Consider the following 21,270-nt stretch of genomic DNA (forward strand, 5'->3'; position numbering starts at 1 on the left):
TGTTAGTTAACTCGAGGTTCATTTCATTTTCATAAGCTATATCAGTGCCATATATGAGTTTATATCTGAGAAGGTTTCTTTTGAATCGTTTATACTGAGAGTGATATTTACTGGAAAGGGAAAAAAAACCAATTAGTTGGTTCACGATGAATTTCCACGGAACGAGTTATCAAAAAGAAAAATGGCAGCCTCCATGAGAGAAGTCAAGGAACCGGTCATAGAAAAACAAGAAGAGAAGGCCAATAAACTACCAGTAAACAACAGAAATGATCCTGATATTAAATTAGTATGTTCTGTATTTATTGTTTTATTTAAATGTTTACTCAGCATGTGTTACATTGCTAAGACTCCCTCAATCAAATTTGTAGAACAGAGGTTTTTCGAACTAATATTCATTGAAACAATTTGTGCACAATGTCATGATGCTAAAACAGAATCTTTATGTAATACTTTCAGATTAGACCTTGTATTAGTTACTGGAAAGACTTTACATCCTGTTGCTGTAAGTATATGTTACCCTTCAGTGAACATGAAATGGAAATGGGTGACTTTAAAAATAACCAAGCCTTTATTATAATAAAATGTTGGTTTATGTATCATCTTTATTCTTTTAATGTGCCCATTTATCTGTCAATTTAATGAGGATTTTTATAACAGCAGTCATCCATTATTTAAGTTACATGCATATTAGAGATTAACCTCCTCAAAACACTCAAACAAAAATATACAGCTTTGCACAAGAACTCTTCGAAATTCAGGCAAATTATTCAATATCTGTTCAAATTCTCTTGTGCAACTGACTTTTGAAAAATTATGAAAATACTTTTTTCTTCCCTAGAATAAGGCACTACTTTTAATTTTAAAAATGTAATTTGTTCGGAGAAATTCACATCTGTCCATGCAATCTCTCACCAGAGGGTGTACACGCTTGCGCTACAAGTGGGTGCGTAGTATGAACTATAACTCGGCATAGAGATTGCTTTCTGTGGTTAAGTGCAATTTAAGTAATTGACACTAATATCACATCCCTAGGCCTTGTTGCAATAGGTTCCCAACCATGCTAGCTCAAATTGATGACGTTTTCAGTATACAGGCTCAAATCGATGATGTTTTCTTTTTCTAAAGTTAGTTGTTTAATCACAACTTTCTTTATTTTATTCAGGATTTTTTTTAACAACATGAGTGCATTATTATAAAATTGATTTACATCCTGCACCTTTCTCATTAGCATTTTTATCTAAATTATAACACTTTATTAAAAAGTATTGATTGGGAACTTTAAAATAAGGATACAGTGGACCCTCATTTATCCGGACGCTTTGGTTCCCAGTCAATTTGTCCGTATTTGTGAAGCATCCGGATATCCGAATCACCAGTTAAACAAAACAGAATAACATTTTAAAATTTTGATTCTCATGTTCCATTTGTTAGAATGTTTGGTACGGGAACTCTTCGAAATTCAGGCAAAAAATCGTTCAAATTCTCTTGTGCAATGACTTTTGAAAAATTAAAATCTGTCCATGCAATCTCTCACCAGAGGGTGTCCACGCTACAAGTGGGTATAGTATGAACTATAACTCGGCATAGAGATTGCTTTCTGTGGTTAAGTGCAATTTAAGTAATTGACACTAATATCACATCCCTAGGCCTTGTTGCAATAGGTTCCCAACCATGCTAGCTCAAATTGATGAGGTCCACTGTATTTATTTAACACAAGAACTTTAAAATAAGGATATTTATTCAAGCATATATGGTCTATGGATTAAGAATTTCAAAAAGGACACTACAATATATTTTTCTCGTTGATTTTTATAGCATCATCATCACGTATTAGACAAGTGTATGTCAATGGTGAAATGACTGACTGCATCCCTTTGAGGAATATTTCAGATAAATGTTATATAATGGAGAAGGGGGAAGATGGTGCAATTGATGCCATGGTATGTAAAGCTAAAAACAATTCTTTTTTTTTTCATACATATGCAATTGCCAAAAATTATCACATGATGAAATATTAAAAGCTTGCATTAGAAGTAAGGAGATGATCCTTATGTTGTGGGTTCGAATCCCACTGTGGGATGTGGAGACCGGTCCTTCGGATGAGACTGTATAAACCGTATCCCTCCCTGCTCAATGGCCCTGAGTGCTGAGTATAGGAAGTTGCGTCTCCATATGAGTGAAAAAATCTTGAGAGGGGCATTCAACAATATACATGTATGCATGATGTATATTTGCACATTTGATACAAAATTAGTTGAACCAAATTTGCAGGTTAGCATGATATTTTTTGCTTTAGATGTTTTTCTTTTTTATCTTTTTTCTTTTATTTTTTTTTTACTTTAATCTGTATATAATGTAAATCATGCAAATGAAGTGTTAAATGAACTAAAATTTTCTCATTGATATTAATTTGATATTAAACCTTGCTTCACTTTCAAGTAAAATTGGGATAGATGAGCTGCTTTTTCTTTTTTAAATGCATATGATGTAATTGTTTTAAATATTATAGAATGAACTGATAGAATATGAGAAGCAGAGACAGGCAGAGAGAGTGAAAATGAAGACTGAGAATGATATATGGGAGTATCGAACCTCAGCACCAGAAAACTGGTCCCAACCCCTCCCAGAATTTATGGAAGCCAGAAAAGACACTTACCTCAATAAAATACAAGACAAATGGGAAAATGATGAACTGAGAATAACAGTTAGAGATTTTCTTACGCGAGATCAAACATGCTCTATATTATAAATGAATTGTGAATATTCATGAAGTAACCAGGTCAGTGGAATTTATCTTTTGTTTCTATTAGATGTTCAACACATGATGAGACGTCTTTTATTATTTTCTTATGTATGTTTTTAGGTCACCTGAGTAACTCAGGTGACCTATTGCAATCCGTTTTCGTCCGTCGTCGTCCGTCGTGTGTCGTGTGTTAACATTTGAACATTTTCAGCTTCTTCTCTAAAACCACTGAACCAATTTCAACCAAATTTGGTATACAGCATCTATGGGTGAAGGGGAACAAAAATTTTGAATTTCATGGTCCCTGCCCCCCTGGGGCCTGAGGGGTGGGGCCAAAACCACTAAAATTAATGAAATCTTTAAAAATCCTCTTCTTTACTCCTGGACATCTAGCAGGCAAACTGTTGGCATGAATGTAATGAGCATTAAGTCCTCTACCAAAATTGTGAAATTCATGGCCCCAGGGTCAGGGGTTCTAGTGCTAGGGCAGGGCTCTATAGATCATATAGTGAAAATGCATTATTTCTTTGAAAATCTTCTTCTCTGCTCCTGGGTATTAAATAAACTAACTAAGCACATAGTTATGATGAGCAAGAGTGCTTCTTCCAGATTTATGAATTTTATGGCCCCAGGGTCAGGGGTTCTAGTGCTAGGGCGGGGCTCTATAGATTATATAGTGAAAATGCATTATTTCTTTGAAAATCTTCTTCTCTGCTCCTGGGTATTAAATAAACTAACTAAGCACATAGTTATGATGAGCCAGAGTGCCTCTTCCAGATTTGTGAATTTTATGTCCCCTGGGTCAGGGGTTCTGGTGTTAGGGCAGGGCTCTATTGATTATATAGTGAAAATGCATTATTTCTTTGAAAATCTTCCTCTCTGTTGCTGGGTATTAGATAAACTAACTAAGCACATAGTTATGATGAGCCAGAGTGCCTCTTCCAGATTTGTGAATTTTATGTCCCCAGGGTCAGGGTTTCTGGTGTTAGGGCAGGGCTCTTTTGATTATATAGTGAAAATGCATTTATTCTTTGAAAATCTTCTTCTCTGTTGCTGGGTATTAGATAAACTAACTAAGCACATAGTTATGATGAGCAAGAGTGCCTCTTCCAGATTTGTGAATTTTATGGCCCCAGGGTCAGGGTTCTGGTAGTAGGGCAGGGCTCTTTTGATTATATAGTGAAAATGCATTTATTCTTTGAAAATCTTCTACTCTGCTTCTGGGTATTAAATCAACTAACTAAAGCACATAGTTATGATAAGTAAGAGTGCCTCTTTCAAAAATTGTGAATTTTATGGCCCCAGGGTCAGGGGTTCTGGTGTAAGGGCGGGGCTCTATTGATTATATAGTGAAAATGCATTTATTCTTTGAAAATCTTCTTCTCTGTTGCTGGGTATTAAATAAACTAACTAAGCACATAGTTATGATGAGCAAGAGTGCCTCTTCCAGATTTGTGAATTTTATGTCCCCAGGGTCAGGGGTTCTGGTGTTAGGGCGGGGCTCTATTGATTATATAGTGAAAATGCATTATTTCTTTGAAAATCTTCTTCTCTGTTGCTGGATATTAAATAAACTAACTAAGCACATAGTTATGATGAGCAAGAGTGCCTCTTCCAGATTTGTGAATTTTATGGCCCCAGGGTCAGGGTTCTGGTAGTAGGGCAGGGCTCTTTTGATTATATAGTGAAAATGCATTTATTCTTTGAAAATCTTCTACTCTGCTTCTGGGTATTAAATCAACTAACTAAAGCACATAGTTATGATAAGCAAGAGTGCCTCTTCCAAAAATTGTGAATTTTATGGCCCCAGGGTCAGGGGTTCTGGTGTAAGGGCGGGGCTCTATTGATTATATAGTGAAAATGCATTTATTCTTTGAAAATCTTCTTCTCTGCTTCTGGGTAATAAATAAACTAACTAAGCACATATAGTTATGATAAGCAAGAGTGCCTCTTCTAGATTTGTGAATTTTATGGTCCCAGGGTCAGGGGTTCTGGTGTTAGGGCGGGGCTCTATTGATTATATAGTAAAATTACAGTAATTCTTTGAAAATATTTTCCTTTGCTTCTGGGTTTTATGCCAATGATCTAAGTATATATATATTTATGATGAAGAAAGGTGCATCTAGCAAAGTGGTTTTTTTATGCCCCCAGGGTCAAAGAGGGGGGGGGGGTTACATAGTCTGAAAATAAATTAATGCTTTGAAATCTGCCCTTTGCTATTAATCAACCATTTTATGATTACATTTGCAAAATTTTGAAATATGTGGCCCATGGGTCAGTGGGTGAGGTGCACAACTGGTTATAAAGTGGAAGTGCATTTTCTCTTTGTTACTCTGATCTACCTCTGGGTATTAAGTAAATAGAGTAAGCATGCTAAGTTAATAATCATGATAAGCAATGGTGCCTCTTTCAAAATTGTAAATTGTGAATTTCATGGCCTCCGGTTTAAAACACGAACCAAATATAATTGTTTGAAAGTTGTTACACAATACTCAGGTGACCTATAAGGCCCGTGGGCCTCTTGTTTAAGACTCAGGGGCATATTCAAATTGTTATCTTATTGATAAGATTCCATACGCAAGAGCATAATCTATGTATGAACAATTTTGAAACGAGGGAAATTATTGACAAACAAGTTGATGAAACAAGAATATCAGCAGTCTCGTTTAATATGAGCTGCATTTTTGAAAATTTTATTTTGCTGTTAAAATATGTTTAAATGATAAATTTGTATGTAACTTAAACCTTTATGATCATTAGACTAAAATAAAGCAGAAGAAAGACTTCTATATACAATCCAATATCAGATTTACATAAGAAGTCATTCTTGTACAGGACAACAATAATGTAATTTTCACTCAGATTCAACTGAAGCTTATAAACAGTTCTTCCATCGCAAATATGAACAACAGAAGTTTATTAATGTTATTTTTTTCTCTCTTTGAAATAGTTAATTACAATTTTGCAACAAACAATTCTGACATCAAAGTTGCAGCTCATATTGCTTTAAAGTCATCACTTTGTAAGTTCTATGGTCGATACAATGACCTTGTCAGCAAATACAATTTGTCATTGAGTCAAATGCTGACTGACGTTTTTCATACTAAATGTTAGTCCATTATTTATACACTGAATTGACAACGGATTTTTCCGTTATTTTCCGATCATGACAAGGAGCACACGAAGGGTGTGACCAGTCGGCAGGGGATTATCACTCCTCCATGGCACCTGATCCCACCTCTGATGTTTTGGAGGTCCTTATTTGCGCTGCTCCTGTTTTGTATTGTTTTATGTACTTTTGATTTTGAATACTGTTCATTATCTTCATATGCTTCATTTCAGAATGCACAAGGGGAGGTTTTAAAAAAAATTTATTTTAGAAAGTTTTTTTTGTATTATTATAAAACTGAATATAAAATGACCATTTAGGATCTTGCAAAAAGTAATACCCTATGTGATTATGCTTTTTGAAAAAGAGTGAGGGATTTTTGGCAATCTTGTGCTGAAAAAAATTGTTTAGTCTTAGAGGATTAAAGAACGAGTGCACTTATGGGCCCCGGTAAAATGTGAAAAAATAAACATTCAAATTAAGCAAAATTTTTCATCTCAAATCATTAATTGATATCTTAACCGTAAGATTCAACAAATTTTACCGGTGAAATTCACGTAAATACAAAGAACAAAACCATAGAATGCGACAGGGGTCACCCGACATTTGTGATTTTCTATAGTAAATCGAGAACGGTCATTCATTTCAAAGCTTTTGTTTACTATGAGCCTAACTTTGTACAAACTTGTGCGAATGACAAAAGACGCATAATACATGTATAAAACTTGTATGAAAGTAGGAAATTTGTACACGGTTAGGCTGGTAGTTAAACTATTAAAAATGTACAAAAAGTACAATGTTTCTCCTATAGCAAGTGAGAGGTATTTACCTGTATGACCCATGTTGAACCCACTTGTGGAATAAATTATTTAAAATACTGATAGTCACGTGAGTTCTACCCAGGTAAACATCCCTTAAAGGTGCTCACTGTAAAACATCGGCAGGTTTTTTTTTATCATTTAGTCAAAGTCGCGCCGCTTAGAAATATTTGTATGTATCTATATTTAAGATTACGGTAGGGTAAAGAGAGTTTAGCGCCACTCATAAAAGTGTCAGACATTTTTAACATTTATGCAAGATAATGAAACAGGTATTGAAAGCCACCTAAACACTCCTTTTAGATTTCAAATTCATTTCATTGTATATATTTTTTTCAAATGCAAGAGTACCGATTTCTTAGTTTGATTATTATGGCTACAGGGAACTATACAACTTCTTTCAATTTTTTTAAAACAGATATAGCACAAAAAAGTTACATTCCACAAACGCGCCCGACTATGATCCACCATCAGATTGCTCAAGATCTCTTCGCCTTGATTTACATAAACGAAACTAAAAGAAGGTTCGGTTCGACTTTTCCGGATTTTTAGGGTGTCCATATAGGCAGTTAAAAATAGTCAATTGTTTCAAATCCATACTAATCTGGGTGATGATTATCGTGCTTTTTAATTAGAAATATACACTAATATATAACTATTTCCAAAAGAGAACGATTCGGTTATATATTCTAAAGTAAAATGGCACATAAAAAGGGCCCATTAAGCATTGCTTAAGTGCACTTGTCCTTTCTGTCCTGTGTACTTTTACATTATCTTTTTTTTCACTTGTTTAATTTGTGTAGTATATTTTGAGACTTGCAAATAGTCCACATATTTAATTGAAATATTGTTGGCAAGATAAATCACTTTTAAATTAAAAATGAAAGTGGGCCTTGAGCCTTAACATGAGCTACAGCTTGTAAGGGTTTAGGGGTTGATACCAAGTTTTTATACAGAATTTTTTGATATCTACATTATAGATACCCATTTTACCCAATATTATGGCTGTAGATCTGAAGCTCGTTCATCTGATGGAATGCAGGACGAGAGAGCTACAATATCACTCTTTGAAAAAAATTTTTATTGCACATGACAATTTTGCACTGCTTCTTTTTTTCTGTATATCACAAAATTAGTGTGAATCGGACGATTTTTAGTAACCGGTTACTCGCTCAATCTTCCGATCGAGTACCCGGTTACTCGGATGATTTATTAATATGTATCTTTTATCTCATATATTACTCATCGGTTCGAATAAAACACAAAGGAATTGTGAAATAACTTTATTTAAATATAATTATAATCAAAAAATTTAATAAATCAGAAGAAAAATAAATATTCAATGTTTCACGCTATTTTACAATGGCGTTCATCAGTTTTACTTTTCAACCCCCGATATATGTCACGATCAAGAAGAATAGTTATTTAGAAATTTGAAGTCACGATAAATCCAATTCACATTAATTACATTTTACAGGTATGGAATCAGATGTTCTTTTAAAATGCTTCCAAGCTATACATGTACATGTCTTTGGCGGCATCTTGTTAAATTATTTAATGAGGTAATTATAACTTGGGTCTTCAAAACTTTTATTACCTTCTGGCAATCAAAGCTATCAATTAATTGTGAAAACCAATCAATCGTATTAGTGAAACCATAGATCATTAAGTCTAACGGTAAAGAAAAAATAGAGAAATGTTTATTTGTATGCTTATAAACAAATAAACATTTTATTTGTTAGTTATTTACCATATACATTTGTAAGATGCATTTTATCCGAGTAACCGATTAGCAATTTTACTAACCGATACTCGCATCGTTCGACGGTTAACCGGTTAACCGGGTACTCGTTGCCAACACTACACAAAATATTACTAACAATGTGTTCCTAAAAGACATTTATTATCATATTATTATTAGCTCACCTGAGCCGAGGGCTCAAGTGAGCTTTTCTGATCAAACTTTGTCCGTTGTCTGTCGTTGTCGTTGTAGTCATTGTCATTGTCGTTGTTGTCGTCATAATAAACTTTTCACATTTTCATCTTCTTCTCAAGAACCACTGGGCCAATTTCAACCAAACTTGCCACAAAGTATCCTTGGATGAAGGGGATTCACATTTGTTCAAATGAAGGGCCATGCCCTTTTTCAAGGGGAGATAATCATGAATTAGAGAAAAATTAATGGCATTTTTTAAAAATCTTCTTCTCAAGAAGCACTGGGCCAGGAAAGATGAAACTCATGTGGAATCATCCTCAGGTAGTGTAGATTCAAGTTTGTTCAAATCATGACCCCCAGGGGTAGGGTGGGGCCAAAATGGCCGATCAAAGTTTTACATAGGAATATATAGGAAAAATCTTTAAAAATCTTCTTCTCAAGAACCACTGGGGCCAAGTTGGCCGATCAAAGTTTTACATAGGAATATATAGGAAAAATCTTTAAAAATTTTCTTCTCAAGAAGCACTGGGCCAGGAAAGATGAAACTCATGTGGAATCATCCTCAGGTAGTGTAGATTCAAATTTGTTCAAATCATAACCCCGGGGGTAGGGTGGGGCCAAAATGGCCGATCAAATTTTTACATAGGAATATAAAGGAAAAATCTTCTTCGCAAGAACCACTGAGACAGGAAAGATGAAACTCCTGTGGAATCATCCCCAGGTAGTGTAGATTCAAGTTTGTTCAAATCATGAACCCTGGGGGTAGGGTGTGGCCAAATGGCCGATAAAAGTTTTACATAGGAATATATAGGGAAACCTTTTAAAATCTTCTTTTCAAGTACTTCAAAGCCATGCTTAGTGATATTTACAGGGAATCATCCTCAGGTAGTGTAGATTCTGTAGTGAAATGATAAACAAATTGATCATTTGCGTCCAACTCCATACCTTGGATATAAGTTATTTTTAAAGTGACTATATTATGAGTGAAAATCATGGTTTCTCTTCAGATGTCTGTAGCATACATAGAAAGAATTAAGAAAATTAAGAATATATAGCTAAGATATGACAATTAAATTGCAAGAAAAGACTGCACAATATAAGTGCCGGAAAAACAAAGGTTGTATCTACCGTTTCGGTGCTTTCGTGTATGTCAAGGTCACGCCACTCTTGTTTTTAGCTCAAACTTGTAAACAACATTCAACCGGAGCATGCAAAGGTGAGAAATATTGTTCTATCAACTTTTTAAAAAGATTGCATCAAATTTTTTGGTCTACTTACATTCATTGTATGTTTTTGAGATTATGGTAACTATGGAAACTTATTCAACTTTTCCGCGCACGCGTACAATTGGGGGAAGAAGTATTAAGCAATATTTTCGGTATGGGGCATACTGATATTATTTTTACTTTTATTTTTCTACTTAAAACTAGAATTTTTGGTTCTGAAATCTGTAATTTTCTGAAACCTAATACTTTTAGGAAATGAACAAAATTTACTCGGGTCAAGCAAAAATTCTATATTTGTCAATTTTCCACTTTGTGCGTCACGGTGTCTCTTTAAAGAAAGTGATACTTAAACTTTCAAATTCATTATTTTCAATCAAGGGGGCTAAATACAATTTGTTGAAATGTCAATGGATACCAATTGCGCCCCAATGTAAGATGACTTACTTTTGTATATGAAGCAAAATTTATTCAGAATTGTAACATGAGAAAAAGAGAACACTTGCTGCGGCCTTCATGTTGTTAACTGTTTAATGAATAAGTGGGATTGAAATGAAATTAAATTTGAATCAGCATTCATTTTATTTGGTTTTTAGGGAAGTTGAAAGGGGAGTTGAGGAAATATTTATGCATGTATTAGAAATTCATTTTTTAAAGTCAGACGTTAACATGTGTGCAAATAACTTGTCATTTGAATAATATGTTTGTTCTGAACGTCCTTGCTCATCAGTAGGTATTATCGTATCAACTACTGCTTCCTGAATTTGAGGAACTTTTAAAAAACAAATTCATATCTATTTACCTGGACTTCCTCTTTGAACAACCTACTTTAACAAAAATTTATACAGTATTCTATATTTGAAGGTAATATATGCTTCAAAATTTAATTTATTTTTCGAAAGTAGAATTTCATGGCCAGCAAAAGTATTATTTACTTAACTTAGGTTAATTATGATTCTGAATACATATTAAAAATTCATTATCTCATATATATTTTGTTTAAATGAAAAACTGAAATGAATTTAAGAGATTAAAATAATAATAAATTTTTATGACCCAGATGTAACGATATATAGAATCAAATCATGGCATGAATAGGAAAAGATAAGATAGAAATAAAATTTGATATGCAAACCTAGTTTCAGAAAGTTTGTGCGACTGACACAAGTATTGTGACCATTTGATGATCATGAAAAATTGTGTAATCTTTGTTTGCTACACACTCATGGACACTAAAGATAGAAATTTCTGTGAAATTCTTTCAATATGCAACCCCAAAACATGTTTAGATCAATTTAAATGAATATTGCTTCTTAGGTAACGTTTAATTTGATACTTGATCCGATTTCAATGATTAGTTTGATGAATCACTTGCAATGGTAAATGAAATTACAAAATTCTTCGAATTTCTTTCAAAACGCCCCTTCCTCTGTCATGATTTCAGTAATTACTGAAACACAAGTATTTTATATCTTTATTTAATTTCAGTTAACAGTTTCCGGATTAAAGAAGACAATTTAATTGTTAAGTTATACAGAAACAAAACATATACACGTCTTGGAATCGAATCTAATAGCATTAAAACAAAATCTGCCATCAAAATAATTTCAATTTAAGGATTAAAACAACATGGTCCAACCACGTTGAAAAGAAAAGACACTATTTTTGAAAAAAAAGTATTAGTGATAACTATTTTCATAATTTGCTGTTATGCAATGTTTGTTAAGTTTGCGGATCTAGCTTTTTAAAGTAGTAGGATTTCCCAGATGAAGTAGGGAAGGAGAGCTAGGAGAAATCCGGTGGTGGCTGTGGAGGTTCCGCCAGATGTGGTGGTTGTCTGCGGGGCCTCCGTTGTTACTGTCGTCACTGTCGTACTGGGGGTCGTTCCTACTGTTGTCTCATTTTCATCTAAAGAGAAAAAAAATATTAAACCAATTCGAACTGGATGATTTAAGAAGCAGGGATGTACAAATTCTGACAAAAACCCCCAACGTTCATATTGGTTTACTACCCCTCCTTTACTTTTTTATGAAATTATTATTATTTGATAATTAAATGCTTTAGAAAAAAAGAAACTTCACTGCTTTAAAGTTTCATTTTTATCTTTTTAACGTTACCCATTTTGATCTTGAAATAAATAAACCAGAGACAAACCTGAATTAACACAGACAAGGAAGCTCACCAAGAGCACAGTGGCAAAAGTAGGAATAATATATAATCTCATCTATAAATTTAAACAAACATAATCTTATATTATACAAGAAAGCATATACATTTTATATATGAATAAACTGTTATCATATATATTAATTTTAACAGCAAACTTTAAAACCCTGCCTCAAGAGTTGATAACGAAAATAAATTTTGCTTCAGACGAAAATTGCTAAACACTTACCTTGACAGTAACAGCTAAACCTAAACAGTCACTGAAAAAGTTTAACAATTAAACTTCAACTAGTGTTTATTCCTCTTGCAGTTGGAGTCCTCTCTATCTAGAAAACTAACTTGTGTAAGGAATAAAGAAGAATCTCCGCATACAAAGACCTTTGGCGGGATCTTTTCCTGGGTTTATCAATTTTCCATACAATTGTAAAGTTTCCTGTTATTGTTGTATGTTTAAGTCGGTAAGGAAATTAAACAATATACATTAAAGAAATGAAGTGGGATCTAGGTAAGATGTGTTTATTTTTCACACAAAATGAAATTATTTAATAAAAATTTAGTACGTATTAGACCCATGAAAACGTAAATAAGCAAATCATATCGCTCGGTAGGGTCGTCGGAATGATGCGATATTGAACGCTTACAGGACAGACGTTAATTTGAATACCGATATTAAAAAAATCATTAATTTGCTTTTTTTATTTGAAATAATTATTATAAATTATATGGAAGTGTTTTAGCTATATAATGAAGGAGTTATTGAACTTATATTGGTGAATATTGGCACTCGTTGGCTGTTCAAATGCACTCGCAAGCTCGTGCATTTGAACAGCCAACTTATGCCAATATTCACCAATATGTTCAATAACCCTATATTATTGTTTTCTGAACTTTTGAGCTTGAATAGTGTTCGTTATCTCCATATGTGTCTTATCGAATTACTTCAAAATATCGTATATTGATATTTTCTTAATTGTTTAAGAAATAAACTAATAATCATGCTTTGGAAAGAACAAATTGCATATAAAATTATTGAAATTCAGAACTCTCCCATCAAAAGAATTAAAAAGACATAACTTTATTAAGTTTAAACCCAATAGCCAACATTATCTGTAAAGGCTTGTGGGTTTGATGTAAAGGTTTCAGCTCAAATGTATATGATAATGTGAAACATCTGCTTTATATTTGAATGATTTTACAAGTCAAAGACTATCAATTAAGTATGATATTTATAACAAACGTGATGAATTAGACTTTCTTATCTCCAAAGCCCATAACCTGGTATACATTTTCACCTGCATGTGGGGTTTTTGTCTCCTGATTCGATAAATTAGTGTACGTGTAAATTTTCTATATACAAACAACTTTTAATTTTAGAAGGGTTACTGATAAATAGGTTAAAAATTAAAATGTTATCATACAATGTCTTTGTTTGCACAGTTTGTGGTTGATCGACTCCTATACACAATTCGTTGTGTCAATGTTTTTACCCTGAATTGGCTTCTCGACTATGACAAGGGTCACATGGTGGATGAAGTATATGGAGATAACGAACAGTATTCAAGCTTAAAAGTCCATTATTCATTACAAAATTGGAGCAGAGCAAACCCATACCTCCGAAACATCAGAGATGGAATCAGATGCCATGGAAGAGTGAGCATGACTGGTTGAGAGGGGATGCTTACTCCATGGCATGTGATTCAACATCTGTTCTCAGAGAGGCCCATGCTGGATGTCCTGTCTAAAGTCAATGTTGCATTTTTCATTAAGTTTGTCAGGACCCGGAAAAGATCGAAAAAATTGTCGGGAGTTCCTTGGTCATGTATGAACTCAGAACTTCTGTCTTTGCGAAGATTTATTAAATTGTCTAAGAATGGACTGATAATGATAAAACAATTAAATCTTATCATCAAAAGAGAAGTGAATCTAGTAGGTCGGTCTTTTGTAATGAAATAACTAAGAAATACTTTTTAAAAATGAATATACAAAGAAATGAAACTAGTTCATGTATATAATTATAAAGCAATCTTTTGCGTCCATCTAAAGGACGACCCGTAAATTGCGCGGGTGCTTAATGAAAGATCAGTCACTATTCCTGTTTACACCTGAGATCTGACGCGAACCCAGGCCTCCCGCGATCCATCACGAAGTGAGCGCCTTACAGGATGGAGAGGAAAGATTAAATATACAAAGACAGGTTATGGCTAAGGATGACAGTGAATGTCACTGCACTAAGGTGTTGGATAAAGGCACGACAGGAGACAGCAGGGAATTGACAGGGTAGACAGGGACCACGTGAGGGTTCTTAGCAAAATATTAGGACCTCACAGTAATTTATTACAGGATCATAAGGAAAAGATATTTTTACAAGTACTTGAGGCTAATGAAATCACTCAGAGTGACTGAAAACGTGTCTTTAATCCAATTCTCCAAGATTAGGGAAAAGACTGTTTTGATTTCTTTATGCATTAGAAATGTATACCACAAAAATAATCAACTGATGCGTTCGATTCTTTGTTAATTCCAGAATGTTGTACAAACCTGAAAAAGCCTTTATAGCAGAAAGTACATATTTTAAAGAAATATGTTTATTAACACAACAGGAAATTTTTGTTATAGTGACAATTAAAAGTGGCTGCATGGAACTTAAATTCTGTTGCAAAATAAATTCAATATGTAAAATTTATTAAAGTTGATGAAGATTAACATCTTTTTTGTTGATCGGAATTACATTATGTCAAGGACTTAATTGTGTAGATGTTTTGTCATTATTGAAATAGAACAACAAACAAGTTTTGACTAGCTTCTTTTCAAACATTTGTTTACATGTACGTCCTAAAACACATTATGTCTCGTCATATTTTAAGATAAAAATCATAAGGATAGAAATGATGTTTATGCTACTAACATCACAAACCATTTCTTGCATGAAGATAACGAACATTGAATAAGTTCAAACGGCCATTGCTGTCATACAACTTGGGAGCAGAGCAACCACATAACTCTAAAACATCTGATGTGGAATCAGTTTTCAAAGAGGAGTGAGCATCCCTTGTCGACCAATCACATCCGACGTGTGCTCTTTATCCTGATTAGGCAAACGGGAAAAATGACGGTCTTACAATTTCGAAAACAGTTTTTAGGATAATCATTTTATTATTATTTTTTTCAGGTTTATATATGTAAAAGATGACGCAAAGCAACAGAATTTTAAAATTTTATAAAGTTTTTGGCTGTTAATTTTTCTGGTAAACTAACAAAGAAAAGATGTAAATTTGCTTTGTCACGTGATCAAATGCCCAAAGGACTTGTCAGTAGATTAGATCATGTATTAACCAAGTTCATTTTCTAGGCTAGAAAACGTCAACACATATTTTCACTACTTTATTTGTAATGGTCATACATTAAGATTTTCCGACTTTGTCTCTATATAAAAAAGGGTTGGTCATCACTTTGCATTATGCACAAGCATCCGAGCTACTTTTGCAGTAAAAGTCTTCCCACCGCTATAGTTATGGCGACGTACATCACACTTCCGGTGGCACTGGCTTTGGGTCCACCCCCTCCATCGTTGTCCGTACCAGTTGAATTCGTCGCTTCTGCAGGAAAAACATGGAATATTTTATGGTAACAATGGTAAATAACAATGTTAATTTCCATTTCTATGTCGATACCATGTATTCTGGGGAGCTTGGGATATAAGATACTACAGAGTCTGACACATCTGTTTCATATTTGGATATATTACTTGAAAAAGACATTAATGGCTATCTAACAGCCAAGCTCTATGATAAACGTGATGAATTTTCTATCGTCAACTTCCCTTACTTATGCAGCAATATACCTTCATCACCTGCATACGGAGTTATCTCTCTTGATTCGATACGCAAGAGCATGCTCTACGTATGACCAATTTCTAAAACGAGGTAAATTATTGACAAATAAGTTGATAAAACAAGAATGTTCACTCCTCCAAGGCACCTGATCCCACCTCTGATGTTTTGGAGGTTTGTGTTTGCTCTGCTCCTGTTTTGTATTGTTTTATGGACTTTAAAATTTTGAATACTGTTTGTTATCTCCATATGTTTCATTAGTATATCAATACGACATACCTTATGGATATTACTTGTAATAGGCTTTTGAAAAACCTTAGCAAGCAAACCAAGGAAAAGGAACTTATAAACAAGGCAACCATTTGTTACGAATGATTTTTTATCACATGTACCAAGGAACCGATTCTCACACCAAATTATTTGATTCTCTTTTATAATGCAAATTATGCTCATTTCATTTAATACTTTATAATGTTTTAGACTAAGAATAAACAAGAAGATGCATAACATTAAAATTAATATTTTAAAATTGGAATAGAATTGTATACATAAATTTTAAATCATATGATCATTTGCTACATATCATACCATTACACCTTTATAGAAAGTTCCATTACATTACATTTCATCCTCTTTTATGACTGATTAATGAAATTGTTTTTCATGTTATTACAGGAGTCTGTATTTGGATTTCTACGCCAGAGCGAAATAGTGTGTATAGTAAATAAAAAAATCATTTCTATGTTTACTTTGTCAAATACATACACATCAAATCCATAAATTATATCTTTGTGTGTTTTTAAATGAACAAAAACTCAAAACCATTGAATGTTTCTTACCTGATAGCCCTAGAAACATTACTGATAGTAACAAGAGGGAGCAAACAATAATGCTATATCTATCCATCAGATTGCCTGGTGGAGATTTCTCTAAGATTTGCTTAATTTTAACGACAGTTGTCTCCACAGAAAGCAAAACTGAGAAATATGCTCTAATGAAAATACTTCTCCACGTTACTTTTCGTTAGTTTTGTCATACCAGGAAGACACTTCCAATATATAAGGCTGACAAAATTGACCTAGTAGAATTATTATCCTTACGTGAAAATGTAGTTATAATGTATTTATTGAATAATGTTTTATTAATTGTAACAACGGATTTAGTCTTGGTTTTCATTAACAAATCATACTGATCCCCTGTTCTCCACATATTTAAAGGATATGACAAACGTATCATTAAAGACTCCAATTTCTTTAAGAGGTCCATATTTTATGTGATCTACATTAAGGTGTTAACTGATAAATGGAAAGAGGTCCACAAAAATTTTAATATAATTTAAACTTTCAAAACAGTTGTATTTAAATGTTCTTAGCACTTATAATGTGTACACCATATTCTAGTTTTAGATAAGATTTTCATTTATTAGATTTTCTAAAGCGAAAATGTTTTGGATTAAAACAAATATATGATAACTAGATTTTATTTAAATTGTTTTTTAGAGTTAACTTTCGTAGGGGGGTGAATAAAATCTAAAATTGGTATTAAATATTCCCTTAATTGTTAGCAAAAGACAAAAAGAATTTTCACCGTCTTGCTTTTAAAAATTGATATTTTTAAAGTTTTTCGTTACTACTGATCAACGGTAAATGTTTCATGCATAGTTTACACATTTGGTCTAGATTCTGTTACAATATCCTTTGAAGCATTAGAAATGCAATTTTAATAATAATAATTTTGTATTTCAGAAGAACTTGTTTTTATTCTACATCTGGAAATCCTATTTGTACGCGAAGTTCATTTTCTGAGGCTTTTTCAGATGAACAATTCAATGCTTTATACTTTTAACATTCCAGTCAAACAATGTTAAATCTTCCCTACCTATTATTCTATACTGAATTCCTTAACTTCATAATTATCCTTACAAATAAAGATATACTGAAGAGTAAAGCAAAAGCTTTATCAAGCCACTATATTCAAAGTATTACATGCTAAAGAAGACGAACAGCCGGATGTACTATTCTAATGCATGTTCTAAAAGTGGTCTAAATCAAGCGTGGGTTCACAAAAATCCAAAGAACTATTAAAAATTAGAAATTCACCATTCTTAATCAAAAGTCTGTAATAGAACCAAATCTTATGATCCTTTTCGATATCATAGATAGGTGCTTCTTTAAAGAAAGAACTAAAACCTGTTTTAATATTCCTATTTTAAGCAGAATTAAATGGTAAATACTACATGAGAAGAGAAAAACACTTGCTGTGACCTCCAACTCAACATTCAGACTACTGACGACATTTTATCAACAAACAATACTAGTAGTTATTCTCATTCATACCGGTATATGTTGACTAAATAAATTATTATGGTTTTGTTTTATTCTAAATTTAAGAGTAATTTGTCTACCTGTTCAATACCTGCGGCTTACAGCTTATGAAACCAATGTAAACCAATGTAATTCGCGTTCGAGAAATTTTCGCGAGGTTCCTGAGAGTCTCTTACTTGCGAATATTTCTCGACGTGAACCGGTCCTGAAAGTCTCTGTGTCTATTAACAAATATCTAACAGAAGGCTAGATTGCAAAAATTAATGAATTAATCGTCGCGAGCTGGTTAACCCCCGGTAAATTGCGAATAAAAATTGGACGAGAACTAGACTCAAGCTCTTGATATTCTCAGGAATCCGTGTGTCATACTCTTTTCACAGATTTGCATTATTCGTAATCATCATTTTTTTTATGCTCGAAAAAATATTAGAATAACATTTAATTTAGAATAAAAAATACTTTCATGTCACTTTTGTTTTTTAAGGGTCCCAAATATGAGAATGCAAAGGAAAAAAGCGAATAGAATGTGGCAACGTAAAAATTCTGGTGCACATCAGTTTGATCTTGATTTCTATTTTTTAAAAAAAAAGATAAGATAAAGTTTGATAGATGTGCGTTAAATAAGACCACATTCGTATTACAAGTCGTTCTATTCACATCGATGTATCTGTGTAATTGTGTCAGAGAAAAATATGCTGGAATTCTTTCCTGAATGCAATCTCTATAGAAAAATTTCAAAATGAAATTTGATTGATATCTGTAAGCCTTTTCTTTCACAAAAAAAACTAGGAACGCTCGAAGATTTAAATTCTTAGGCAAATTACTTGGTGAACCAAGCATTTGGTATATATTGGTGACTACTAATCTAGGACGAAAAACAAGTCGCATACCAGATGAATCTTTTTATTGCTAACATTTCGTGATACAACCCACGGGAGAACAGGGAAAACAGGGAACAGAGAACGGGGAGTGTTACTATCACACTCCCCGTTACTTCTCTGGCAACACTCTTACCATCTTAAGTAGTCCTGATGCTGGGGTTGCAGGATCTGATAAGGATTTTGCAGGTTCTCCGGATGTTGATACCCATAGATTTAATTATGTCCTGCTATAAACAAACCCGTTTTTCTACTTTTTGAGTAAAATTTACTCAAAAACCTTTCCAAGAACAAGAGGCCCATATGGGCCACATCGCGCACCTGAGTAACTTTGGCCCTTCCGTTATTTAACATATTTCTCCCTTTGTAATACCTGTCTTGATCTTGTCCAATCCCAAAAGGTCACGATTCAAACTATTTAGATTCTACATTATCCCAGGATGCTTCCACATAAGTTTCAGCTTTTCTGGCCCAGTGGTTAATGAGAGAATTTTAAAAGTTTTTTCCTATGTAATTCTATGTAAAACCTGGATTATCTATTGTGGCCCCGCCCTACCCTCCGGGGTCATGATTTTCACAGTCTAGAATCTACACTACCTAAGGATGCTTCAACATAAGTTTAGGCTTTTCTGGCTCAGTGTTTTTTTTTTGCCTATATACTTGAATGTAAAACTCGGATTCCCTATTGTGGCCCCACTATCCCCCGGGGGGTCATGATTTGAACATTTAGAATCTGCACTACCACCCAAGGATGCTTCTACATGAGTTTTAGCTTTTCTGGCTGTGGTTCTTGAGAAGAAGATTTTTAATTTTTTCCCAGTATATTTCTATGTAAAACTTGGATTCCCTACTGTGGCCCCGCCCTATCCCCGGGGGTCATGATTTCAACAAATTGAAACTTACACTACCCCAGGATGCTTCCACATAAGTTTCAGCTTTTATTGCCTAGTGGTTCTTGATATTTCTATTTTTTGTATTTTCTAGATTATCTCCCCTTGGGAGGGGACTTGGCCCTTTATTTTAACAATTTAAATTTACTTTTACCCAATGATGCTTTCTACAAAGTTTGGTTAAAATTGGCTCAGTGGTTCTTGAGAAGAAGTTGAAAATGCGAAAAGTTTACAGACAGATAGACGGACGACGGACAACGGGTGATCAGAAAATCTCACTTAAGCTTTCAGCTCAGGTGAGCTAGAAACGAAAAGTCTCTTGGGCTTTCAATTTTATAAATGATCAGTTTTCAGTTTCCTTTAAGTGTCAAATTGATTTTCCCATTAATTTCAGAATAAAAGTATCCACAGTGTCTGATACTTAGTACTAACATCTGTCTCATAATAAGAACGATTTTCTAGAAGAAAAAAAAAATTGGCAACTGACAACTAAACTTTATTATAAACATGGTGAACTAAAATTTTCTACAGGCAGCTTCCTTTAGCAATATGAAGCAAAATACAGAAGGCAGAATGTTTATTTCTTTCAGTTGATTCGAAACGCAATCTTAGCATATGAAGTACTAAAAATTCCAAGCCATCAACAAACGAATTGATTTATAGTTATGTACTCGTTTCATGGGTTGATTCAATGGGCATGACAGCAAATATAACTTATCATCGAGTAGAATGCTTACTGACCCTTATTTTCATACCGATTGTTATGTTAATATTTACACACTGAATTGTCTTTTATCGATTGTTCCGTCTGCCAAATCATGACAAGGAGCACATGGTGTATGTCATCGGTAGAAAGGTTACACCTCAATGACACCTGATCCCATTTATGATGTTACAGTCGTCTGTGTTTACTCTGCTCCCGATTTACATGGTTTCAGTAGACTTTTTGGCTCAATCCTTGTTCGTTATCTTCATGTTAAATGATTACTGGTTTAGAGTAACAATGTAGTAATATATATATATATATATATATATATATATATATATATATATATATATATATATATATATATATATATAAACTATATATATATAAATGATGATATATATATATATATCCATATCACCTGCATGTGAAGTTTACGTCTCTCGGTTGATTCTTTACGCAAGAACATACTCTTCCTGCGCACAATTTCTAAACGAGGAAGCTATTGACAAACAAGATAATGAAACAAAGATATCATCATATCAGCAGTCTCGTTGGAAGTAATTATTTCGCAAGTCTTGAGACATTGTCAGCAAATACAACCTATCAATATGTGTAATAGTGACTTTTTATGTACAAATTGTTAG

The 21,270-nt window shown here is 33.4% G+C and overlaps 2 protein-coding genes and 1 long non-coding RNA gene across 4 annotated transcripts in view; 1 reads left to right on the top strand and 2 right to left on the bottom strand.

The window, feature by feature from the left end:
* The window catches only part of LOC134280849 (ATP-dependent RNA helicase A-like), a 309,572-nt gene that overhangs the window by 187,848 nt on the left and 100,454 nt on the right, over positions 1 to 21,270 (bottom strand). The gene's annotated exons all lie outside the window — the stretch shown is intronic.
* On the top strand, positions 147 to 2,771 carry LOC134280382 (UPF0545 protein C22orf39 homolog). 2 transcript variants are annotated; one of them, XM_062762791.1, is made up of 4 exons: positions 147 to 286; positions 457 to 502; positions 1,816 to 1,940; positions 2,510 to 2,771. In XM_062762791.1, the coding sequence occupies exons 1-4, from the start codon at positions 182 to 184 to the stop codon at positions 2,747 to 2,749; spliced, it is 516 nt and encodes a 171-aa protein (XP_062618775.1). In that variant the 5' UTR covers positions 147 to 181; the 3' UTR covers positions 2,750 to 2,771. The 2 variants fall into 2 exon arrangements, with proteins under 2 accessions (XP_062618775.1, XP_062618782.1); XM_062762798.1 differs by having other exon boundaries at positions 161 to 253.
* Positions 11,291 to 12,388, bottom strand: LOC134280396 (uncharacterized). Its single transcript, XR_009994899.1, has 3 exons — positions 12,225 to 12,388; positions 11,984 to 12,053; positions 11,291 to 11,737 (listed from the first exon to the last, which is right to left on the bottom strand). It is a non-coding gene; the product is annotated as an uncharacterized LOC134280396 (long non-coding RNA).

This window comes from Saccostrea cucullata, unplaced genomic scaffold (assembly GCF_032062105.1).
Source record: "Saccostrea cucullata isolate Sc308-1 unplaced genomic scaffold, CSIRO_AGI_Scuc_v1 ctg105, whole genome shotgun sequence".
Lineage (NCBI taxonomy): Eukaryota > Metazoa > Mollusca > Bivalvia > Ostreida > Ostreidae > Saccostrea > Saccostrea cuccullata.